General features: G+C 42.0%; 1 protein-coding gene across 9 annotated transcripts in view; it reads left to right on the top strand.

Moving 5' to 3' along the window:
- The window catches only part of DMD (dystrophin), a 2,119,021-nt gene that overhangs the window by 1,946,758 nt on the left and 146,011 nt on the right, over positions 1-26,252 (top strand). For 3 of the 9 annotated variants that reach the window (XM_045089439.1, XM_045089441.1, XM_045089440.1), the window contains exon 1: positions 21,889-22,032. The exons of 5 other annotated variants lie outside the window; for them this stretch is intronic. In XM_045089439.1, the coding sequence (XP_044945374.1) occupies positions 22,013-22,032 (20 nt within the window). In that variant the 5' untranslated portion in view covers positions 21,889-22,012. Of the gene's footprint in view, positions 1-21,877; positions 22,033-26,252 lie in introns of those variants that run through there. One more of the 9 variants, XM_045089442.1, reaches the window with a different exon arrangement.

Here is a 26,252-nt window from a genome sequence, read left to right as displayed (position 1 = left end):
TATGGTGCTTTTTTCTCTCAGACCTTTTAATACTCATTGACAAGAATTCTTGGTCTCTGTGTAAGTGTGCTCCAAGTGCACGTTCGAAATAGGGATTTCTCATCAACCCGCTAGACGTGCTACTTCCAATATGTTATACAAAGTGTTTGCTGCCAGTTATTTGCCACCTAGAATGTTTTCTCTCTCTTCTGTGTTTCTCTACTGGCCTCTCCTCCCTCTCTCTTCCTCCCCCCTTTCCCCCTCCCCTCCTTTCCCTTCTTCTGGGTTCTACCTTACATTGGGCAGTAGAAGGATTCTGTTCTCGGTTCCTTTTTGTAGATAGAGAAACTTTCAGATTAGAGGCTAATGAGAAAAATAAGGCTATTCCGTTCTATAGATGTACAGATGTCCTCACATCAAGAGGCCCCCTCCAGTACGCCGACCTTGAACCTTCTCTTTATGTGCAGTCTGTGTGGGCTACTCCTGTACACAGTAAGCATACCCTACGTCTTCTTTGTTTGGATACCCCTGTTTCCTCGGCTCTGGTTTGTGCTAAAATGTCATATCCCAGTAAAAGAATTCCAATACAAACAGAACAAAGAAAAAGAAGTTCCAATTAAACACAGAGAAACATTGCTGCTGGAATTTTAATGTGCATATGAATCACCTGAGAATCTTGTTGAAATTCAGATTCTGACACAATCACTGTGGAGTGAGACCCAAGATTCTGCTTTTCCAACAGTCGCTCGGGTGATGCCACGTGCAGCTGGTCTCTGGACCAGACCTGGAGCAGCGAGGCAGGAGATTATTTTTTATTTGCCCTTCACTTAGTTTATAATAACTCTCAAAACAGATTGCGGACTTTAAAACAACTTAGAGAACCAAATAAAGATTGTCCCATGCCTAATTTTTTAAATTGACCATCTTGAATCAAAATTATTTGATCAAGGGCGTCTGGGTGGCTCAGTCAGTTAAGTGTCTGCCTTTGGCTCAGGTCATGATCCCAGGATCCTGGGATCCAGCCCCACATCAGGCTCTCTGTTCCGTGGGGATCTACTTCTCCCTCTCCCTCTGTCTGCTCCTCTGCCTGCTTGTGCTCTCTCTTTCTCTCTTTCTGTCAAATAAATAAATAAAATATTTTAAAGAAAATATTTGATCAACCTTCCAGGTGTGCATATCTCTTGTTACTTTGAATAGGTTCCAATGAAATGGTGATCTCTGAGTAAGAGTGTAGGGTAAGTGACTTCTAATTGGATTTTGTTGAAGATTTATGCTTCTACCTGCTTTTGAAAGAATTAGCAGTGGCTCAAATTGAGCACACGATGAGCCAGTGGCAGGAAAACCTAAGTGCATCTGACATCTTAGCTTGTCAGTTCTAGGAGACAAGCTTCTGTTACTTGGTAGCAAGCTACTGGGAATATTGGTGTTCAAAGCTGTATTTTCCCCAAGGCAAAAACAGCATCAAAATATAAAAAGCTTTTTTACTTCTGGCATGAGTGATAAAGATGCAGAACTGAGAAGCAGGTGAAAAAACTTAGCTCATACTTCTAAAGGCTAATTTTATCTAAGTGTTCTTGTCCAGCTGTTCTTGGTAGGTCCAGCTGCTAGTTGAACAGGACAGGTGGTAATCCCTGTTCAGTGGCTCATTATCACCCAAAGGCTTTGATCTGGCTAATACATAATCAATCAGGTTCTGAATTTTAATAGCCTTCATATTTTCATTTCACTTGTTTTACCTAGATTTATTTTCCAAAGTCCCAATATGATTTTGTTTTTTAATAAGACTATTTTTGATCATTTATTTATTTTGACATAACTAGGCTCATGATATACCAGCTGGAGTTTATTACGCCCCTGAATCATAAACTTTTTTTCTCCCTTCCCTCTCCTCTCCTTACAAGATCCAAATTGCAAAACCTAAGGATAAAGTTTTAATGTTGGAAGCACAAAAGACAGAAACCGTTTCAGAGGAGAGCATTAGTGAAAATCAATACCTGAGAGCCTCATTTTAAGACCCTGAGCCTTACGGTTTATGCTGCTTTTCTGGTGTCTTCAGACTTGTGATGTGCATAAGTGAAGACTAAAAAACATTTTAAAAGTCTCAGATGTGGAAAGTTAACCCCCTTCAACTAGTCATGTATCCTATTTTCTGTAGTGCATATGGTGATCCTTAATTAGAAAGGTGATGACCGAGGTATTTTCCAAAAGTTTCTCTATTTGTTAAATTCTTTTGTGTTAATATAGCTAAGTTGTTTTTACATACATAGGGATATATGGGGAGATCTAGTTTCCTCACAGAGATAGACTTCTAAGGTTGAGAGAACCAACTGAAATGTTTGTCTTTTCACTCACAAGTATCTCTGTGTTTAAGAATTTGCTTCTTTTTACACAAAGAGTTAATATCTTCAGGTGACAGAACTGTCTTTAATGTACTAGAGAAGAGCTTCGAAATGGAATGGATTGAGGGGTTGGGGAATAAGCAGAAGACAAAGCACCCTAAAAGACCAAGGTTAAAACACCAATTGGAGGAAAAGTTTATGTTATCCCTCTGGTATGCTCTGGTAGTTTGTGGGGGGGGGAAACAATTTATAATAAAGTTTTAAAAATCACTGACAGTACTTTAGGTCCTGTTCGCTTTGCCTACTTCCTTGTTGTCTCAGAATAGCACCTCTAGGGACAATGGAATGGTCCCAACAGCCTAAATATGGTAAACTTTAAAAGCAGATGGCTTGGGGGGTGCCTGGGTGGCTCTGTTAGTTGAGCATCCAACTCTTGGTTTCGGCTCAGGTCATGATGTCAGGGTCATGGGACCGAACCCCCCCCACCCCACCCCACTGTGCTCTGGGTTCCGCTCTCTGCTTGTGTCCAGCTTGGAGTCAGCTTGAGATTCTCCCCCTCCTCCTCCGCCCCTCCCCACCCGCACTTGTGCTCCTGCTCTCTCTCTCTCAACTAAATAAAACTTTTAAAAAATAAATAAAGAAAAGCAGATGGCTCGGGGCCATTCTCCTTATTATATCACTGCTTTCAATAGCATGACTGCTGTTCTCCAACACCCTCTTTGTTTTTCGCTTCATTACTGGCACATGTCTTTAATATGTAATCTATAACATTAACATGAAAATGGCTCTCAAATACTATTACTTTCTCCATCTGTGACCCAGTACTGTTTATCGTCATCTAATGATCATTCGTATTGCAGATGGTCCTTCGGAATAGCATTTTAAAGATGCTGAGGATGCTTACTACATAGATTGACAGACCAAATGGTTTCACATCTAAAACTTAAGGTCTCTACAATATGTGATAAGTGACTGGAGATGGAAAGCATCAGTCCGTTCCAAAGTGAGGTATCAGAGGGACAAAAGGAGAGCGATAGAAAAAAAAAAAGAATACAGAGACCCATACACATATGTGTGTATAGCGGAGGTGTTCGTATGATCTTTAAGGGGAGTTGGAGTGGGAAGAACAGAACTTAATCATCAGAAACACTTTGTTATTGCAGTTCTTGAACAAGGTGTTTACACTTCCTTTCTGACAATTCAGCACAGCTGTGATAGGAAAGGACTGATGATTACAGTGACAATGGAGGTACTTCTCTGGCTCACCATGTATTCAGTCTCTAGGCTGAAATTCCAGATGTTGGAGCTCCACAGAGCCTCTTTAAGTTGGTTCTTTCTTCTTTCTCAAGATCCTATCACCAAGGAGTCTTCGTCTTCATCAACTTTCCTTCTCCTCTCTATTCTTCCCTCAGAGACAGGCCCTTGGTAGAAACTGTCAATAGACTATGTGGGTTGAAGCAGAGGTATCGTCTGTCCCCAGCTGGCCTGCCACCACACCTGCTGTGATCATGTTCATCTCACCACCAGCCACAGTGTTGGGGAGGAAGGTGTTAACGAGTCTGTTGACAACACTCCCGTTCCCTCCATGAGGTCAAAAACAATATTTTCTTGATCTTGCTTCATATTTCATTTTCTTTTTCCCTCTCCAGGTAAGCTCTTTGTGAAAATTAGCCCACATGTTTGATCATTCTCTGCATAACGTTGTGGTTCTTTTTTTTTTTTTTAAGATTTTATTTATTTATTTGACAGACAGAGATCACAAGTAGGCAGAGAGGCAGGCAGAGAGAGAGGAGAAGCAGGCTCCCTGCTGAGCAGAGAGCCCGATTCTGGGCTCGATCCCGGGACCCTGAGATCATGACCTGAGCCAAAGGCAGAGGCTTTAACCCACTGAGCCACCCAGGCGTCCCAATGTTGTGGTTCATAATATGACTCTTATGTCAGAGAATATATGGAGGCTAAAGTTTAAAGTGGACCAAGTCAGAGCAGTTATCAGGGGCACCCGGTGGCTGTGTTGGTTGAGCGTCAGACTCTTGGTTTCTGCTCAGGTCCTGATCTCAGGGTCCTGGTTTTGAGCCCCACCTTGGGCTCTGTGCTCAACAGAGTTTGTGTCCCCTGTCCCTCTCTCTGCCCCCCGCTGCCCCCCCCTCACATATGTGCACGCACTCGCTTGCTCTCTCTCTCTCTCTCAAATAAATCTTAAAAAAAAAAAATTCAGTGGGGTAGGTAGGGTTGGACATATTTTTGCCTTTTCTCACTCTTCAGACACTGTATTGTCTGAAATCATGTCCTAGATTTATATTTGCCAGGTTGAAAAGATACCTATAAATACAAACTCTTCTATGAAAACATGACCATTTTCATTTCTCCAAAGGATTTTTCCCCAAATTTCAATTGTTGCGCTTTTGTTAATTTTTATGTAAAAAGCAAAATTTTAGGTGCGACCTAATCAGACTCTCTTGGCTCTTTCATTAAAAATTTCACCTAAAATTTGATTGACTTCATTATTATTAAAGGTTACTAAAATGTCTTCTGGTTAGAAAAGTTAAAAAACCTATGTCTATAGAGTCATACAGGGACGCCTGGGTGGCTCAGCTGGTTGAGCGGCTGCCTTCGGCTCAGGTCATGATCCCAGCGTCCTGGGATCGAGTCCCACATCGGGCTCCTTGCTCAGCGGGGAGCCTGCTTCTCCCTCTGCCTGCCTCTCTGCCTACTTGTGCTCACTCTCGCTCCTCTCTCTCTCTGACAAAAAAAAAAAAAAAAATTCTTAAAAAAAATAGAGTCATACAAAAAGTTAGGAAATTTAATTAAAAAGACCAGTGGATAAATTTAATTCAGAATTATTTGGTGATACTATGTGTATCTGCCTTTGTTTTCAGAATAGTATAGATTATTATATTTTGAAATAGTCTAAAGTGGAAATCAGACTCTACTTGACTCAAAAAGCCCCTTTTTCTGGATGTTTTCAAAATGATGGTTGAAATTCACTGGATTCCTATGTTCACATTTAATCCTCATGCACAGGCTTTCTGGTTTTTCCCAGCTCTCCTCTAACTGTCCTTTACAAATATAAGAAGTTTTCCTCCACACACAAAATTCCCTTGATTATGTATTAGAAAGAACTGACACTTTGCAGCAAGGTTTAGGAAAAGCTAACGTAAGTAGAGCTTCTGTGAAAACTGCTTTACAAAAAATACCGGGTTTACTGCTAATAAATAAGGGAATTTTTTTTTTTTTACCATTTGCATTTGCTCTTCATTGTAACTCATAAACGACTTTATTAGTCCTAGGTAACACATTTCTTTTTGCTGTGGGTAAACATGCTGCTCCAGTAAAGTGTTCGTTTACAACATTCAGAATCTTAAAATACAACCAGTGTCACCAGAGGGTAGAAAAGTAGAGGGAAGAAGTACATCAACAACTTTCCCCCCAGTGAATGATCTACTGTAAAGTTCAATAATCATATTTCATGTATAAAGGGAGCCATTCTTTGTTTTGCATACGTGTCTTTACATTTGATTAAAATTAAATATAAATGTATGCCAATCATTTAGCTATAGTTATATGAAGCCTCTGCGTGATGCAAACTGGAGATTTGAGTGCAATTTTAGGAAAGTAAATAAATGTTACTTTCGCTGTATGACTAAAACAGCCAGGTATGTTCCCTCATTTCCTTACAAAATGGAAAAATGACCCCCGAAAAGCAGTGAAATACGGAATTTGGTTATATTGCATAGTAGAGAGACCAGAGTAGTTCCTGATGGTTCCTGTCTTCCCAGCATTTATGCGCTACAGCAGGAGACCTAGATGCAAACAGTCCCAACTCAGTCAGCTGTGTGCTAGTAGAAAGTTGCTCACTGAATATAGCCACAGAACAGTGCCCTCTTCTAACCTTCTTAACCCCTTCCCTGCAACTACTATGACTTAGAAGTCAGAAATAGAGAACCACTTCTTTACTGAAGGTCGTAAATTCATTAGGGCCACAGATAAGTAGAGAACAATTTAATACAGTCTGCAACCTCCAGATCCCTTGCTTTTTAGGAGAGTATCCTGGCTTTTAAGATGCCATAAGTCCAACCAAACTTTCATTCAGGTTTAATGGGAACAGGATCTTTTTCTAGACTATCCTTGAGATAATCTCAACTCATAACACTTTTGTTTTAAATAAATAAATAAATAAAATCGAGGGGCACCTGGCTGGTTCAATCAGTAGAGCACGTGTCTCTTGATCTTGGGGTTGTAGATTTGAGCCCTATGAGTAGAGATTACTTAAAAATGAAATCTTAAAATAAACTCAAATCAATTCCACGACCAGATCTCATTTGTTAGGGGTGTTGTCATGTGATTTTAGTGTCCAACCTCTGTTAGGATGCAGAGCCCCTTTCCACTTGGTAGGAGTGCTTTCTCTTAACCTAATAGCAATTAAAACTTTACTTCTGCTACCATGGAAAGAGCTACTGGTGATAGACTTGGAGAAAGCATGGTAAGGGGATTGGTGATGTTATACAGGGAACAAAGAAAACATTATTTTGACCTTTAAAAAATAAGATAAATTTTTTAAAAATTACAAACCAGGTTCACCTGGGTGGCTCGGTGGATTAAGCGTCTGCCTTCATCTCAGGTCATGATCCCAGGGTCCTGAGATGGAGCCCTGCATCCCACCCCTGCCCCCACCCCCAGCATCGGGCTCCCTGCTCAGCGGGGAGCCTGCTTCTCCCTCTCCTTCTGCCCATCCCCCGCTCATGCTCTCTTTCACTCTCTCTCTCAAATAAGTAACTAAAATCTTTTAAAAAATTACAACCCCCCCCCAAAAAATTACAACCCATTTAGCCTGATGTTGATGAGCGCTACAATCTTCAAAGATGACACTTGAAGAGAAGAATAAGGAGTATTCATAAAAACCTACTCCTTGGCAGTCAGCATGATGTCCTCAAAACTCGTCATTTTTGTTATGGCTACCAAAAGGTTAGAGGAGAAGACTGTTATCGATGCTATATCTTAGGATTTTATACCATATTTTTCAAGTTTTCTTTTGGTAGTCTTGGGAACAAGAGAAACAAGTGTGGGCTGAATAATAGACTGAATATGCTGATAAACAAAAACACCCAAAGAATGTCAATTGACAAATGAGGACTACCATCCAGTAGAGTTGCCTCCTGTCCTTGCCCCCTTGAGGTATGCAAGCCTTTGCACGCGGATGCTGCTTTTTATCACCCTGGCCCTCTGCCTGAAGACCTCAGCTGGCCAATTTCGCCCAGGTATCACTACCTCTGTGAACCCTTCTTTAAAGTCTCCGTTCAGCTAGCACAGCTTTCCACCAGCGTTTCTCTGAGTTGTGATTGTTTGTTTATACATATGTCTCCTGCTGTAGTGTATGAATGCCAAGAAGATAGAAACCATTTTGATCCATTTTGGTCTGTTTACTACGGAACAGAACTGGAAGGCAGCTGTGGCTCACCACTATACCACCAACGCTACTACGGAATAGAACTGAATAGGTGCTCACTTGTTGAGAGAACGATTGTAAATAGCCACTATCCTTACTAACAAATTTGAACTGATGGAATTTGTAAAATACTTCATATCATAAATACATCAAAATATTAATAGATTTCAATCAGTTAGAAAAATCAGCTCTTATTAGGAGATGAAATATGAAGGCATATTTTAAATAGGACATAAATCTCACATTTAGACTCAAGTAATTTAAGAACACAGGAGGAAAGAGACCTTAATTAATACAAGATTATGTTTAAAAACCCTTGTGTCTTCTAGCAATCCATGAGTTCAGTATGAACAAAAAGTGTGGCATTTATGAAACTAAAATGCTACAACAGTTATAGATGGCATTATATGGGCAAAAAAGGGGGCTTTAAGTATCCCACTTACTCCATTCTGAACATCACATTTTAAATGGATCGTTTTACTCAAAATAGCCCCAGGATAGCCAAGGGCCTATAGGCCATATTATAGGAGAAAAAATATATAAGTAAATGCAGGTATTTAGATTTGGCTTAGAGAGAAGTACTATTAAGGAGAATGTAATAGAGGGCCTCAAATATTTGGAAGTCAAGAAGCAGTGTGTTTTATTGCATTTTGGTTGTGTTGTTGTGTTTTTTGTTTATTTTTCCTTGTTTTGTGTTGCCCTGTTTTGCCCTGAGAATAGATTCAGCTATATATATGGGAGTTAGAAGAAGGCCAACTCTAAGTAAATATTACAGAAAATTTTGTTGGGGGGGTGATTAAAAGAAAATTTTGCAATTGAGCTACCAAAAAACTCGCCTTGCAGTAGATATTCAAGGCTGAAATGACTGCTTCACCCCTAAAGGCAATTTGGTATTGGATGAGAGGATCTAATTCATTAACCTTTAAGGTTGCTTCATAATCTAATGTTTTGATATTTTTAGAATTAATCAGAAGGGACTGACAGCATGACCTGAATCTGTCCTATATTTATATAAACACCCCGTGTAATGCACCTCATTTTCTGTCCACTTGTATACATTTTCAAACATTAAATGTGATTTTAGGGCAACTGCTTTTACGAAAAAAAATTTTTTAGATCAACTTTATTAAAGATCATTTACACACAATAAATTACATCCATTTAAATTGTACAATACTGATGTACACTGATTTTTTATAAACGTGTACCAATAAAACCACTACTACAAAGTACAAAAAACTCTGATCCCTTCAAAACAGCCTTGTGCCCCTTTGCCAACCATTCTTCCCTTTACCCACGGCCCCTGGCAATCGCTTATCAGCTCTCTGTGCCTATAGATGAGTTTGCATTTTCTAGAATTTTATATAAATGGAATGGCATGGTATTTTTGCGTCTATGGTTTCTTACTCTTAGCATAATGATTTTGAGTATCTGTACTTGAAAATCAGTAGTTAATTCCTTTTTGGTTTTGTTTTTATAAAGTAGCATTTTTTTATTATTATCTGTTAGCCAGCATATAGTTAAGTTCATTCCTTTTTAATGGAAGAGTACTTTCTGTTGTTTGAATATTTCGCTTTTCTTTTTACCTGCTGGTACACATTTGGGTTTTTATGAGTAAAACCGGTAAAAATTGTACACTTGTTCTACCTCAACTTAGAAATCATAATTTTGAGAAGCACACTACAAAAATAACCTTATGGGTTATGTGTCTATTTGTTTATTGTATTCATATCAAGTATTATCTTAGTGAACAAGCAACTAGGATAAATTGAACAGATGTCAGCTGAGTTCTGGGAGAAAGTCTTAGTTTCTCACATTATTTCTTGGGAGTAGTTATGTGTTGGCTCTATTTTGCTGTATAATCAACTATTCCCCAAATTAATGGCTTAACCCAGGGGGCAGCAAACACTTCTATAAAGGACTGAACAGTAGGTATTTGAGGCTTTGTGGTACATATAGGATCTCTGTTGTATATTCCTTTTTTTTTTTTTTTTTGGTCCAACTCTTTAAAACTGCATGTATACTTGGGTGGAAGGCTCTGTGAAAACAGGCCACAGGCCAGACTTGGCCCATGAGCCATGGTTTGTAGCTCCCTTAACACAACCACAGCTTATTTATCTCACTCTTAGAAAATGAACTGGGCCGTTCTAGTGGTCTTTGCTAGGCCTGCCCATGCATCTGTGGTCAGCTCGTGGCTGGATGGGCTCTTGTAGCCTGATTTGCTTGTCTGATGGTTGACAGGCTATTGTTTAGGAACAGATTCGACTAGGTCTTTGTGTCTCATGATCCAACAGGATAACCCAGGCCTCTTCACAAAGACCCTTGTCAGGTTTCTGCTTGTGTCACATTTGATATCATCCATTGGCCAAAGCAAGTCATGTCATAGGGTCATCACAGATAACAGGACAGGGAAAGACTCCAGCTTCTGATGGGAGGAGGTACAAAGACACATGGCAAGAGCTAGTTACCAGTGAGGGGCCAGAATTTGGGGCCATTTTGCCGTATGTTGCAGGGCATTTGGAGAAAAGTTACCAGCAAGTTCTACTGCAGAGTGAATTTAGGTGTAGTTGAAATGAGATGTGCTCTGATAATTCTTATTTTGTGAGTAATCATGCTGGCCTGGGCTGTTGATGTATAGCTTCCTAGGCAAGGGTAGAAATAAAGTATCTATAGTCTGGTGATTTTCAAAGATGAAAAATACCAATGAGAAATATACTTAATCACTTATTACTACAGCGTATTCAGTGAATGCTGCTGTGATTAAATACTGACAGAGGAAGGATTATGACTTCTTCTCTGGTTATTCTCCTGGCTGGTCACTCTATTGAAGAGAATTTTATTCTCAAAGGTGTTGTTATTTTGCCTTTTCCTATGCTTCATATCCCCATAACTACACCCTGTCTAGAGTGTTCCAACAATCATATAAGAATCTTTTTTCTTTTGGGGCACCCAGGTGGCTCAGTGGGTTAAAGCCTGTGCCTTTGGCTCGGGTCACAATGCCAAGGTCCTGGGATTGAGCCCTATGTGGGGCTCTCTGCTCAGCAGGGAGCCTGCTTCCCTTCCTCTCTCTCCACCTGCCTCTCTGCCTGCTTGTGATCTCTGTCAAATAAATAAAATATTAAAAAAAAAAAAAGAATCTTTTTTCTTTTGCATAAGTATGGTCATTCCGGTTTTTATAAACACTCAAATCAGATTTACCCCAGCACTTAATAGGATGAATTCATAGGTATTAAGTAGAATGGGGCATCTTTCAGCCCTCAGATGTCCACATTCGGTCAGATGCGCACTGGCCAATTTGTGGGCCTAGCCATGGGCTCTCTACCAGGGGCTTCCATGGATGTTCCATTGTGGGGCAAGAGCAGAAGGATGACTTCTCAGTTTGTGTTTTGCAGTAGTGTTGCTCAGACAGGCAGCAGGCATGTGTGTGCAGTAGGGTGGGCTCGTAGTTACTCCCCTTGACAATACCTTTTGCAGCAATGTTTTTCCCCCTGCAATGTGACATCACCATGTCCTCTGGAATAGAAAGAAAATATTGAGTAGTTCCTACCGTAGGCTCCTACAGTCTCCTCAATGAACAGCTGGCAGAGAGACATGCTCTAAAACTTCAGGCAGACCCTCAGACCCTAGCAGCGCCTCCTGTGGCTAGAACTTCAGATCTGGTGAATGTCCCCCTCCTGAAGCTTGTTATGCCCTTCCAGTCCTCCTAAGGTTTCAGCTCTTACCAGAGAATAAAACTATAAGCTGACTGCCCCCAGCTTCCTTCTGAGTCTGTTAATACATGCCTATCCAATAACTACACATTCTTTTCTTCCATGCAGTGAAGATCTCTAGCTTTCCTGTTTCTTGACCAATCCACCCTTCATATATCATTCTAGTGCAAACACACATGTGTGTGCACACACGTTATCTGTATAAATATTTCTCTGTGTTTATATGTGGAAAGAAGAGTATCACAAAGCATTACTTATCCTTACCGTATAATCCATTCTCATATTTTCTATTCTTTTCTTTGTTATTGAAAACAATATCCGTGATGATACAGTCTCTAGATTTCACAGCCTATGAGTGGTTCATGACCTACAGTTTGGAAAAATACCGTACCATGCTTTATCTCTAACTTGGGTCCATCTATGAACAAGTGGCATTCTCGGCTCACTTTGCTTTGATTCCCGTAAGATGGCTTTGGCTCAGGGGCATCAGAACCTTGGTTTATTTAGATCTAAGAGCAGAATTGAGATTTTGGCTTGCTTTACTTAAAGAATTATGTTCTTTTCCTCTTATCAGTAATTTAAATAATAAACTCGATGGTATTTCCTCTTACCCTTTTTCTTTTGCTTTGGCATCCAGAAAGCCCACAGCCAAATTAGAACCCCTTTTCAAAAAGGTTGGATTGAAAATATTGGCATATAGAAAAAGGTTTAATCTGAAGTAGATAGTACAATGAATTTTCACAGTCTGAACACACCTCAGTAACCAGCATCCAGATCAAGAAACAGAACATTCCCAGCCCCAGAAGTCCCCTAGGCCACCCCTGCCCACTTCCAATCATTACCCACTCTCCAAGGGTAATCACTCTCTTGAATGGGAACACCATAAATTAATCTGGCCTGTTCTGGTACTTCATGTAAATGGATTCATGCAGCATGTACTCTCTTGCGTCTCGCTTCTTAAAACTCACATTCATCTATAGTATTGGATAAAGTTGTGTGAATATGCTATGATTTATATATTCTATTGCTGATTGACACTTGATACAAAGAATGATGTTAGAAACATTCTAAACTGTGTCATTCAGTGAATCTGTGTCTAAGTCCCTTTTGGAAATACACTAAGGAGCAGCATTTCAGGGTCACTCGGTAGGCATGTGCTCAGCGTGTATGCATTAAGTCAGTTTTCCAATATGGTTGGACCAGTGTATATTCCCATCAGCAAAGCAGGTGAGTTCTAGTTGCTCCACGTCCTCCCCAAGCCTTGTATGTAGCTAAATTTTACTAACCATATCAAGCCCGATGATCTTCAAATCAGTGTTCTGACTTTTCCTCCCTTCTTAATGCTTTATTCTATTTACATTCTCTTCATGCTGGATTTTTATCTATTCATTTTTGAAATTTATTCATCCTTCTAAGTTGCCCTATGGTACAATATGAGATATAAATACATACGTAGTATATACACAGACATGAATTCTCAGGTAGTGGCACCATTACCAAAAATCCTAGAGTCTTCCCTTTCCTCCAGAAACGGTTGGTTGAAATCTGATTGGTTGAAAAGTAAAATTGATTGTATCCTGTAACTTGTCTTGAGTTCAACCTCCACACCAATTCTCAATGCTACTTTCTTAATTCAGGATTTCATCCCCTCTCTCTGCCTTTTTCTTTTCTTTTCTTTTTCAAAGATACTTATACCCCACCCCAAAGGATCTGCTTTTCTTTTTTAATGAAGTAGAGTTGAGACACAATGGTACATGAGCTTCAGGTGTTCAACATTGCAATTGGACAAGTGTGTACTTAGGCTGTGCTAACAAATATAGCTCCCACCTGTCACCAGACAATGCTGTTAGAATACCATGGATTCTGTTCCCTCTGCTGAACTTTTTTTCCTGTGACTTATTCATTCCATATCAGGAAGCCTGTATTTCCCACTCCCCTTCAGCCGTTTTGCTCATCCTCTCTTAACTGGACTATTTGCAGTGGTCTACACTGCATACATTTCCATTCCACTCCATACCTACTTCTCCATGCTTGTTTATTCCCACTCCAAACTCAATTCTCTTTAAAAAGAAAAGTCATCACAAGTACGGATAATGCCAATTTTTTTCTTGTCTTTCTATCATTGGAGGAAAGGCTTCTAAGGGATGAGAACAAGTCAACGTGTGAGGATATAGATTCCCACACTAGAGTATTGACTCAAGTCAATAGAATATAACTCAAGAATGTGATTTGATATTCTAGTAGGGACAGTAGTATTTTTTTTTTAAGATTTATTAGAAAGTGTGAGCACAAACCGAGGAATGGGCAGAGCGAGAGGAACAGAGAGAATCATCAGATTCCTGCTGAGCAGGGAGCCCGAGATCAAGACCTGCGCAGAAGTCAGATGCTTAACCAGCTGAGCCACCCAGGTGCCCTGGGACAGTAGTATTTTCTGAATATTAACCTTCCTGAGATACAAAAGCCAATACTGGCCGAATTCTTTTTTGAATCCCAAAAAGAAGATAATCTGATTTTATAACACAGCAGTATGTTAACATTTAAAAATCTGTGCTTCGGTAAATTATTAATATGAGAGATTAGCTCACAGAGTCAGTTTGAGAAACTTGCTTCTGTTCTTCATATACAAACAAAAACATGCATGAAACCTGAGATTTAAGCCTAGTTAACTCTTCATTGGCATGTGTGTTCCTTAAACCCAATAGGCTAAACAACTCTTCCCTTTTGCTTCCTTTTTTACGTCTGTTTCTATACTTAGAGTCCATCTGATACTGTGTTTCCTCATGTTCTATCTCCATCCTCCTTCACTAGATTCTAAGCTCCTTAAAGTCTATACCATATTTGGGTGGTCCTGGTTGTAATTGTAATTGTAATCTGGTTACAAAGCTGAAATTTTAAACTATGTCCCAGCCAATCCTCCAAACATTTTTCTAGGCTTTACAAATAGTAAAGATTAGTGGAAAGAGGTTAACTGATAGGCAAAGACACACGTAAGTGTCCAATAAATACATCATGATCACAGTCATCTAAAGAAACGAATTACGGTAATATGCACAAAAAACTTACTCTGGGTACAGCACATGAAAAAACGTTCTCAGAGATATGTGAATAAAATTCCTTGCCTTTATATTTTCCTTTTATCTAAAAAAAAAAAAAAAAGCTTTGACAAACATAGACCAGAGCTGGAGTACAAGCTTCAGCCTTTGGTAAATCATTAAGTGGTTAAATTGGTTTTAACCTCCATTTCCCCCTTTCTCCCTGGGAGCTCTGATCACATCCTGGCTGTTGAAGGCCTGCCACCAAGAAGACTTCTCCCTCAGGGTAGAGGGGATCTTTCTCTCCCAATGTCCTTGGCAAAACCAATATTCACTGGTTTTCTCACTACTCCAGGGCGCTGCTCTCTGACAATATGAACGTGAATACACCTTTTAACATGTGTGACTAGTATGGATATTTTCCTCTCAGGCCCCCCAGAAGGATAGCAAAAGGGTGTAAACTTTACTTCTATGGCTGGCTTGTGGTTACTGATTTATCTTGTAAAAAAAAAAAAAATCTTACTTTACCCACTTCTTCCTTCTTAGATGTACAAAACAGAAGAAGGAAAGTTTCCTTTTGCAAATTGCTAAAAAGGCAAGACAAACTCTGAGCCTGCTCATTTCCCCTCATACAGCAGTCTAAAAATGGCAAGTGAGTGTCTAGGCTGAATTTTTCTAGTGCTGTGTTCCCAACAGTATTCCTGGACATACTGGGTTTTCTTTGAAGGAACTGTAACTGCACAACAGGCTACTTTGTATTAACACAGCATCCTCCAGCCTTCAGATCACTTTCCTAGTCCTTATGTCATTTGACCCACACGATGGCCCTATGCAGTAGTAGCTGAATTTTACAGATGAGTCAACAGAGCTCCAGATGGGTTAAGGGACTGGCCTCTAAGGGGCAGAATCGGTCCAGAGCTCTGCCTTGCTGGCTTCGTGCCTCTGCCAGAATATGCTCGCTGAAGATTAAAAAGCTGCTTTTGATTCTGGTAGATATTCATCTCAGAAGGAGGGGGGGGGGAATCCCCTCTTGTATCTTCATTCAGTATCATTTGAATATTAAATTTTTCTTACCTGTTTCAACTCAGGGTGACTTCTTTGTTCGCTTAATTGACTGGTAATTCCTTTGTTTACTCCCCCCCCCCATCTTAAGAAGCAAGTCATAAGTATTAAAAATGGTTACATTAGCATTTAGCATTTTTTTTATGAAATTCGAGTGTTTCAGAATGGGTAATTTAGGCAGGCATGTATGTAGAATTTTGCATTTTAATTAAAAAGCCTCAAAATGAAATGAACCTCCGACAGTAACAAATGACTACCTCTAAAAGCTATGTTGCTATTTGATATATGTTCAGTGTTTTCTTGTGGATAGTAAGTCCTACGACTTGTTTCAAGAAAAGTGACAGGACTGAAACAATTAAAAGAGACAAAGCTGCTCTTTTTTAATCATATGCTCATAAATAAAACTGGGTTGTGAATTATTTCCAGAGAAGCAATTGACAAAGTGTAAGTAAATCACTCTAAGAACTAAAGCTTTCTTGCTTTTTTTTTTTTACAATGTTCAAACCAAACCTGTATCCTTGTCCAATTATGAATTTCCTTTGACAAATAAATATTTACAAAGTATGAAATATAGACGTTGTGTACTTCCTAAGGCCAAAGCATACTGTGAAAACTAAAATTTAATATTTTCTCTCATCTCAAATGCACCAAAATAAGAACATAACTTAAAAATCATTCTCTCTTGCAGCAGACTGTCCATTAATCACTCTTTAGGTTATATTGGCTTCATGAGTCTTCAGGTATAAAGAAAAACTGTAATTTCTAGATTGGAAAATCTGAGTATTTATGGATTTGAAGAAAACAATAACATCTAGCAAAACAGAATTTTCTGTAAGCCCCATTATGAAGTCAAGAAAGTCTCTTTCTTGTGAAAATTCTTTATGTTTTAAAGGGCTTGATTGGGTAGATCCAAGGGTTAATTTACTTGTGATCTGGGAAAAGACTGAGACTTGCCTTATTATTTTTTTTTTTAATTTTTTTTTTAACTGGTGTGTGGGAGGAAGGTAGAAAGAGGCCCCAGAATGAATTCACTAATTGGGGTTTTCACCTGCTGTGAGTCTAATCGAATACAAAGCCTTATTTGTAGCTGAAGAGGAAGGGAGATTATGCAGAGTGTCAGAATTTCTGCCTAGTTTTGAAATTCCTGTTATTTGGCACAATTGTTTGGGAAAGGCAGACAGATAGTTACAGCTTTGAGCGCTTGTTAAGGTAGACTGGGAATGCTGTCTTAGGTCTGCTGGAACCACCTTAACTGGTTACCCATTTTTAGCAGGAGGCCGTCTGTTTGCTTTTCATGGGATAAGCTATAGCTGGCAGGCTAATAGGTACCCGAACTCTTTCCTGGGAAGCAACCGCTGGCCCGTAAGGTTAATGAAGTGTGGCTTTATTTTTGTGAAGATGTTCAACTTCACATCTTTTCAGATGTTCGGTGTGATAGAGGTGTCTCTGGGAAGCTTTGAAAAATCTTATTAGAAGCAAACCACATGAGAGGGAATCTGAGTGAAACTCGATTTGGAACCTATTTGGTGAAATCTCTGGTTTGGATGGCAGCTGGCTCCGAGAACTTTCCTCAGCCTGGCTTCCTCTGTCTCCCTGCAGGGGAAGGGCCTGGAAAAATAGGCTTTTGTGTGGGTCTGAATGTAGATGCCTCTTCATTTACTAGTTAATATGAACTGACTGGAGATTTTTACATCCAGAAGATGCTGGTTTCAGATGGATCTAAAGAGACTGTTACACATATTTTAATTAGTGCACCGTGGTATTTGCCCTAACTAGCAGTGACTCACCATCATTGTAAGCATTTATTAGATGTCCGATTCAGTGCTCACAGCTCACACTTGTACTTTGCACAGAGAAACACGGAATACTTACAGGTTTGCTAAACACCGAGATGGTGAAATTTTACTGTAAAATACCTATTATGCTTAACTGAGGTAGTACCTACATTCCAAATGATTTTTAGAAAACGATGCGGTTTAAACTTAAGATGGGCTAGGGAAGGCTAGGCAGTTCAGGTGGAGACTCTTGGAGCGAGAGGAAGATGGCCCCTGGGGGGTGGTGAAGTCCCTCAGGGCCATCCCCAGGCAAGTGCCCAGCGCAAACCATTCCCTGTCTTTCTCCTTTCCCATTCTGCTCCTCATTTCTTATTCGTAAAACCTGGCTAACTCTGACCTTCAAGCAGCATAAAAGGAAAAGCATGTGTTTGTGGAACAGCGAGCAGCCTGGCCTCTGCCCTTGGCCTCATCCACAACCTTGACCTTCCAGCACTGACATTTCAAACCAGTGGCTCCAATCCAGACATCTCCCCTCTATGCTCCGGGCTCGGATGTGGGACTCCCTTTTACATCACACGGCCACCTCGAACTCCCCATGCTTAAGAGTGAATTGATCCTCTCTCCCTGGCCCTCTTCTGCCTGAACCTGGCCCCCTCCTCCTGACATTCCTGGCTTGTGGAATATTACTCATACAGGCTTGGGATTCACCCCAGAGCAGAGAGACTCAACCTCGGCTGCCTGTGAGAATCCTCTTAAAAATTTCAGTGCCCAAGGCCATTAGATCAGACCTGCAGGGTGGTGAGATGCGGTGGTGGCCAAGCTTGAGGCCCAGGGTCCTAGGTTGTCCCTTTCTTCCATCGGTGTGTCTGATCAGTCATGACTCCTGTAATATATAACCTTATTATTTCTCCACTCCGTGCCACTTCCACTGTTCAGATCGTCTTCATACTGCAGTCCCCTTGTATCTGGTCTTCTAATTCCAGACTCTTCTGACCCAGCCCCCATCCATTTCCTGAGTCCTTTTTCTAAAAGGCAAATATGACAGAACCACACTGGTGCTCACATTCAGACCTTTCAGGACACAAGTCAAACTCTGGATCATTCTCAATTTGGCCACCTACTGAATCTCTTGACATTCTCTCCCAAAGATCAGACCACTGAAGCTCTTGAAAAGAAAAAGCTGTTTGTGGCCTCTTTACCTTCACACCTGCTGTTACCACCATTTGTAATTGTTGATTTGCCTTTACCCCCAACCGACCAGAGGCTCCTTTTGCACCTACTGAGGAGGCTTCTAGATAGAACTGTTGAATGAATGAACCCAGTCTTCTTTTTAGCTCCAACAGTCGGAGTTATTCCTCCTACCGGGGGTCCCCATTCAGCATCCAATTTAGTGACCCAGAGGGTGACTTTGACTGGATGAGTCCCTGTTTGGTCAGGAGCCTGGAAGAAATAGATGGTACATGCAAAGGTGTTACTTGAAAAGAATGTAAGAAAAAGGCTATTTACAAAAACGTGAGCAGTGTCAGGGGAAGAACAAGAGCAAAGGGAGAACCTGGAAAACACTGTTGCTGTAGAAATGCCAGCCCAGCTTGTGGCCCATGGGTAAAGGAACTTAGCCACTGCCAGGTCCAAGGCCAACAGGAGGGAGCTTGAGGAATAAAATGCAAACATCTCCCTCCTCCTGTCCTTTATCTCCTGCTGTAGGCTTTTCCTCCTGGCCTCCCGTTAGCTGAGGGCAAAAGAAAGCCAAAGGACACCCAAGAGCCTGACTGATGACATCCCCAGAGGCCCAGCCTCCTGGAGCGCAGAGCAGAGTGGAAGAAGGGCAGAGAATAGAGCTGGAGGGGAGACTGAGGGGATATCCAGCACAGTCCCTTCCATCAGAGAGGTCTACGTTTTTCTAAGCAACATTTTTTAAGGGGTTTAAAGACTAGAGTTTCGGGTATGGAGGAATTTAGACTTCACTCTATCTCATTCCTTCCTTAACCCTCTTTGTAGCAAACCTACCCTCCTCTGCTGTCAGACAGCAGTGAGATTGCTTACGAGCACAGAAGAAAGAAAAAATACAGATCTTCCCCTCCAGTAAAGGAGGCCACATCTCCCCATGGCAGCATGGTAGAGTGTCATAGGCCTTGGAGCAAAACTCCCTGGTCCAGTCCTTGCACTGTCACATTCTCGCCACGGTGTGAGCATGAGTATAGCTCATGGTAAGTTCTGGAGTCAGAATTGCAATCTGTCCTTTCCAGTGACAGAGCCCCCATGTTCCTTTCATGTCTCTGATTCACGCCAAAACCGTAATGACAGCTACTATAAACAACGTATTGTCATACGCAGCATCATTACAGAATTTTTATATGAAGATTTACAAATTACCTTTTCTTAATGCCTTTTCCTAATAAGCAAATTCATCATTTAACTCAAACTGACAATAAAACAGTTACTGTGATGCCCATGTCATTTCTTAATAATTCTTGGAGTATTTAATTTCTAAAATAACATCAAGAGTTGGGAACAAGTCTTCAAGTGCCTATAACTCCAGTCTAAAAAAGAACTTAAAGATGTATTTTTGAGGATTGCCATCTGTCAAATTTAAGAGAAGAGAAAAATCAGAATAGTGATTTCTTATTTTCCATTCTTTTTCATTGTCCAGCGAATGGTTCCTAGTAGTTTCCCCAGTGAGCAGTGAGAAAAAAGACTTGAGTGTTTATATTTTAGAGAAACCTATCAGGCCTGAATCTTCAGTGGGTAATTTCAGAGTGTAAAACAAACAGATAAAACAAAAATAACGAGAAAGGAGAAGCATGACAAAGCACAGGTGTGGCAAACCTTTAACTGATTGATTTCTGATGTGTACAAATGTCCATGCTGTGAGGTTTGTGTCTTTTCATTGAAATAAACATAAACAGTATTTAAGTGATTTGCCACATTGACACAGGGATTGGTCACTGATTAATAGCAAAGGCCACAACTTTCTCATCACAGAATACTAATCCTTCTTCCCTCACCAAGACAGAGGCAGACCTAGAATCTGCAGTTCCACCAAGGGACAGCCTCACCCAAAGGGAATCCTAGTGTACCCCCCTCAGACCATAATAGAAGCTGCCTCCACCACTCGCTGGCTCAAAATTGCTAAGAGACATCATTAATAAGTCTCAATTTATGAGGCCGAGTGCCAGCAGAAGTGCTTTATTTGCTTTAAAATAGCAAAACCAATCCTACCTACATGCACAAGGCTTTAGTGATAACGTTTACATTTTTATTTGGTTTGTCAACAGGAATGAAGAAACCTGGCACCCCCTTTCCCTTTTGTTCCTGTACTTTATTATTATTATTTTTTGCCTCTTCTGTCATTCTGTAGCAGACAGTAAAGGGAGATTGATGTCCGCAGTCCTTTTAGCTCAAATGTTCTACAACGTTCTACGGGGGTGGGGGTGGGGAAGTGTTGAGCAAAAAAGAGGATATTTTAAAAAGAAAAAGGGGGGCATGTTTTTAACTGTAAACAGAAGTGGAAGGAATGGACCGGAAGAGAGAGTGAAAGGCAAGTAGTTGAAAGAAGATGAAAAGAAAAAGCAGGCCCACAAAATAAATGGACAAGGAGGGACAATGGAACCACAAAGGGACATTATCTTAAAATACTCCGGGGACTCTAATGGAAGGTACTATGTGAAGGTTGCAAAAACTTACTGTGCTAATGAAGGCTGCCTTCTTTTCAGAATATTTCCTTGCTTGAAATAATTTTGCACAGTTAACCTGCATCGTCACATGGCACACTCTAGGATTAGCAGTATTTGAACTGTCTGTCCCCTGCCACTTTTCTGATAAAACGTTCCATTAGAAATGGTTTCCTTTTTAGATTTGTCAAAAATAATAACAAAAGACTAAATCATGCCACACCACTGGTGGTGGTGGTGGTGTTTTCTTTAGAGCCTGTAACCAGTGGTTCTCAAACTTCAGTCTGCTCTTTCTGATTCGGTAGGTCTGGGCTGAGACTCCAGCATTCTTATTCATCAAAAGTTCGCAGGTGACGCTGATACTGCCCTCCCCCACTTTGAGACCCACAGCCGTTTCACAAATACAAATGCTTCCTAAGAAGCTCATTTAGCCCAGGCTGAGCATAACCTGAGTTTCATGTCCTTACAGTCCTACCACTTTAATCTTGGATTGAGGGAAAGCTGGGGCGGGGAGAACTCTGTGATTTTTTTCTCTCTCATTCTCTGAAAAAAACAAACTCTGAACCCACACACTTAATTATCTGCAATGAGGTCATTTGCACCTAGGTCATTTATTTAGGCAACAAGTAGTCTTGCTGGAGGTTTTAAGACGGTGCTAGCAGGGCGGTGTGGGGCTTTCAGGTTCCTAGGACAACCTTAAATCTCTGCCTCGGTCGGTCTTTCCTTTTTCCTTTCCGTTTGGCGAGGCCGATTCCCCACTGCTGGGTCTCTGGGAGTCCGGGTTCCCAGGTCGCTAGGTGGGGGCGGAGCCCGGACCGGCCCCGCCCCGTCTGCCTGCAGCGCCCCCTCCCCGCCCGCCTGCCTGCCCGCGCCGGCTCCTCCGCAGTGCTTTCAGCTGCGAGCCTGGGCGGCGGCGGCGCTCGACTTTCGGGGAGCCCGGCGGCTCTGGAAAACTCACTCCTCCGCTCGCGCCTTCCTTCGACCGCCGAACCCTTGCAACCATGAGAGAGCAGCTCAAAGGGTAAGTGCATCACAGCCCCCTCGGATCGCCGCAGTCCGTGCACTTGTGGCACGAGCAGGGGGCAAACCCAGGCGGCCAAAACTTGGACAAGCGCAGCGGCGGGACGCCGGGCGGCCCGGCGTCGGGGAACCTGCCCCGCGGGTTCTTGCTGCGCCGCTGCAGGTGCGTCCCCCGGGGCTTGCCCCTCAGCGCCAGGCTTGCGGCGAGCCCCTTCCTCTGGCTTTGGGATGGGCTTGGAGAAAAAAAGCTGATTTCTCGCCCTACCCGGAGGGAATAGCGCGTTCTCCACGCGGCGATTGGGGCCGCGGGAGCTTTTTGCTCCTTCCCGGGCTGTGTGAACGTGAGCCAGACAGGCTGTTCCTAAATTGTCGCCCGACCTCGCGGAGGGAAGGGGCGCGCGAGGTTTTACCTTCCATTGCACTGCAAGTGCCAAAAGGTCAACTTTCTGCCTGATTTCTTCCGAGGATTCCAACTGACATTCCCCTTGTTGGCTTTTTTACTGTGTTCGTTCCATGCCCCCACGACTTGCAGAAATCAGGAAACAGAGAAAAAGCAATTAAAGCCCAGAAGTCCAGGATTTGATATACAGGGAGGATAAAGTGTTTTGTTATGGTGGTTTTTTGTTTTGCCCTCTGGGGTTGTGTGTGCAGTCGTTTCTGGGTGTTCTTCTCTCGGGTTTCTCCAGGTGCCTGTGCTCATCTTTAACCGAAGTTTGTCATTCCACATCTGATCTCGGCAACGAAAAGGGCAGCACAGTTTATCCGTTAAATCTGAAGTTAAGTTTGAAGCCGAAATTGAAAGGGTTCAGTTGCCTGACGGAGGCATAATATTAACTATCAAATGCTTTGACATCATGAAAAAAAAAAAAGGGCATCCGATTTCCGTGGCGACCCTAAGTCTTTAAGTGAAGTCTACATTCTTCCTTGGCTGAAAGCTCCTCTCGGACTCCCTGCTTTGTTATCCCTGTCACCTCTCCTGGTCACCCCCCATCACCCTTTCTCTTTTGCCTGGGTTTTTTATTTCCTTGTGCCACATCCCCTCTTTGCAGGATACAGTTGCTCTTGGAGAAGCTAGAGAAGCAAATGAAAAAACACGGTTATGTGAAAGGTCTCTGACCCTTGATCACCATGGAATTGGTTTCAGACAGCGTTGTTTGATCTTGGATTGGACACAACCCTGAAGTGAAATTGCTTTGGCCAAAGTTGAGGGTGGGTGGGATTTAAGCCCAAAAAGCAAATAGAGGGAGGACAAGTAACAGCTGGCACAATCACGGAGGCAGTCATCTTTGGCCTGCCTTGAGCCAAACAGAATAAAATGTTAATATCCCAGGGAACAAGAAGCAGGGACTAGAATAGGATTTATGATGCCCAGATTGACACCCGTTCCCCAGAACCCCCTCCACGGTAGCAGAAACTTTTAAATATGTTTTCCCATTCCCACCCTGCTGGTATTCCAGCAGTGCCAGCCAAGTTCAACATTCAGCATGCAAATGCCAAGGTTCCTCTAGAAAAAGAGTCTGATCTCCAGATTAAAGGGAAATGATTTTGTGTGTGTGGATCAATGGGTTCCAGATTATATATGAAGCCAAACTCTAATCCTCTGCAAATTGCAAAAGAACGGTACCTTTTTATACTGCTGCGTAGCGATTAGTTTCCTCCTGGGGACGTAGTGGAAAAAAGATACTTTTAAAAAAGGCAACTGTTTGGAATATTTTCAGTACCCAGTAACAATGGTAGCAGAAGAAATCTTATTTTAATTAGGCAACTGCCATCCCCCCCCCAAGTAGAAATTTGTTACTTTTTATAACTGTTTAATGTTTGTTTTTAAGAAACTAAAAAAGCAATTCCAATAAGTCTGATTATTCCAGCACTGACAGCAGGAACAGCTCTGAAGCAGTTATAACCTTGCACACTACTTGAAACTAAAGAAGGTGAGAGAAAATTTAAATTGTATGGTAGGAAATTAGGTCAGCCCTGTGCTCAGTAGAGTAATGCTTTAATTTCTTATTATTGACAAGTGGGTGTTGCCGGGGTCTTTTGTCACATCCAGTGGTTTGGTATTTTAATTTGCATTTCTTATCATGGCCCCAAATAAAAGGGAAAAGAGAGATTATTGTAGTTTGTACACATTTTGAAAGGAGGGGAAGTCAGAGTTTGTGAGGCTGTTCCAAGAGGCATATCTGATACCAGGCTTTGGAACCAGCAGGGCCAAAATCAGTAACATGTTTTAAAGCTTTATAGAGCATCTTAAGGATTATTTACAAAACTCGTCTCTGTGTTAATGGGCATGCAGAATTTTGATCTACGTGGAACATGATTATTATCCGGAGACTGACCAAAGATGTGCCCGCTAACTTGTGAGCAGGTTTCAGAGTTTCCTTTTTGGTTGGGCATGGGATATGGAGAGCACGTTTCTGATGTGAAAAGTGAACAAAAAAAAAAGAGAGAGAGAGAGAGAGAGAGAGACACTTACCAAGAATGGCACGACTCACACCCCCACCACCAGCTCCCGGCTGGGCATCTCTTTCTGTACATTCCAGGTATATACCTGAGCTGCTTCTGATTCACCACTGTTTTGGAAGCGAGACACAGAGTAATAAATATAACTGTAAAATCTCTCTTGATCACTAGCCCAAAATGGGCTTGTCCTATAAGGCAGGATGTAGATAGGAGTCTCGCAGATTTGTGCCTCCGGTGGATTACTGTCCATATTCATCTTTTCTTTCTCTGGGGGGGGAGGTTCAGTATGTCTCACGAGGGCTGTGAATTCACCACACACCGAAAACACCCACATGCAGTGAAGCGAACATTTGGTTCATCTTATAGTTCCCAAAGAATCGGAAATCGTTGGAGCTGGGTTGTCAGTCGTTCTCAGCATTAAATGGTGAGGAGATTATTTTTCTATTTGTGAGGATTAGTCACACCCTTTATTCTTTCCTTCTTTCCACTTGTGTTCCCTTCTCTTGCTTGGTTCTGGTTTGCAGCTGAAGTGAAACTAAGACTGTACAGATGAAATCCCAATCTGTTTTCTGGTTACTTGGCATTGCTTACAAAGAAAAGGCTTGCGTGTTGGAGGGCAAGGAGGTAAAAGAGAATGGGCTTTTGGATTCGTTTGGGTTCATTTATCTAGGTTATTCAAGGCCTCCTACCCAGTATCACAGGTAAGTGGGAAAATAACCGGTGAAGTGGGGCTCCACGCTGGGGCTTAGACTTTCTGCTGTCATCCAGCAAAGGAAACTGTGGTTACACTAAGGACTCACGGATGAAAACGGTTTTGAAAATCCTTCTCACCATTTTGACCCACTGGAATAAATTCTTTGGAAAGGTAGAAATGTCTGTAGATTGACCATCAAGAGGTTTGTTTTAGAGCGAGGCAGCCTCATGAAGAGGCGGGGGGGGGGGCGGTTTACATTCACTCCCTGTGGGATTCTCCTGTCGCTCCTATGCAAGTTTCTCTTTTCTTTGGGAATTGCCTTTGGCACGACTCACCCAGGCACGGTGTTCTTCTTCCCCTTTGAAGTCCATTACAGATGCTGCCACTTCAGAGCGCTTGTCTGTGCTTCTGTCTGGTCGGGTTGATCAGCTCAGACAGACGTTTTTCCTGCCCATCTACTACTGAAGATGCTACAGTCCTCCCACACAGCACGGAGATGGGACTTTATTGTCATGCATTGTGGGAATTAAGGGCCCATATGTTTGGACACACGTGCTTTCCCCCCCTCTTTTCCTTCCCTCCCTCCCTGGTGTTCCCATATGCATGGCCTTGGGAAAGGACAGAGGCCTAAACGCAGGGTGGTCTTTGATTGCTGGGCACTCTCCGAGCTGAAAAACACCCGAGAACAAGCCAACACTTTTTCCACGAAGCTGCAAGCTGCAGCCTCCTTGTGCTGTGCATATAAAGTACCAGTTCCGCCCACCTCTTCTCCAGATCAGAAACCAGCTTGGTTGTGGTGCTTCCTAAAACCCCCGAAAGCACGGACCGCGTGCATGCGTCTTCGGCTCTCCTTGCCCTTTAAGACTTGGACGTCACTCTGGTATGTTCCCTCCGCTGAGAAGCCCCTGTTGGCCTCCTCACACGAGAGTTGTCTCTGTGGAAGAGGAAACCAGAAATGAGCGTGTGTGCAGGAGAGACCGAAACAGCCCCTGGCGAGTCAGCATTGTCTCGGAAACTTTCTTCCCGGAGTCTTTCCTCTTCCATTCCTGGATGGCGAATATCAGACG

This window comes from Mustela putorius, unplaced genomic scaffold (assembly GCF_011764305.1).
Source record: "Mustela putorius furo isolate JIRA1106 unplaced genomic scaffold, ASM1176430v1.1 tig00003836_pilon_pilon_pilon, whole genome shotgun sequence".
Classification (NCBI taxonomy): domain Eukaryota; kingdom Metazoa; phylum Chordata; class Mammalia; order Carnivora; family Mustelidae; genus Mustela; species Mustela putorius.
This window is presented reverse-complemented; position numbering and strand designations above follow the sequence as displayed.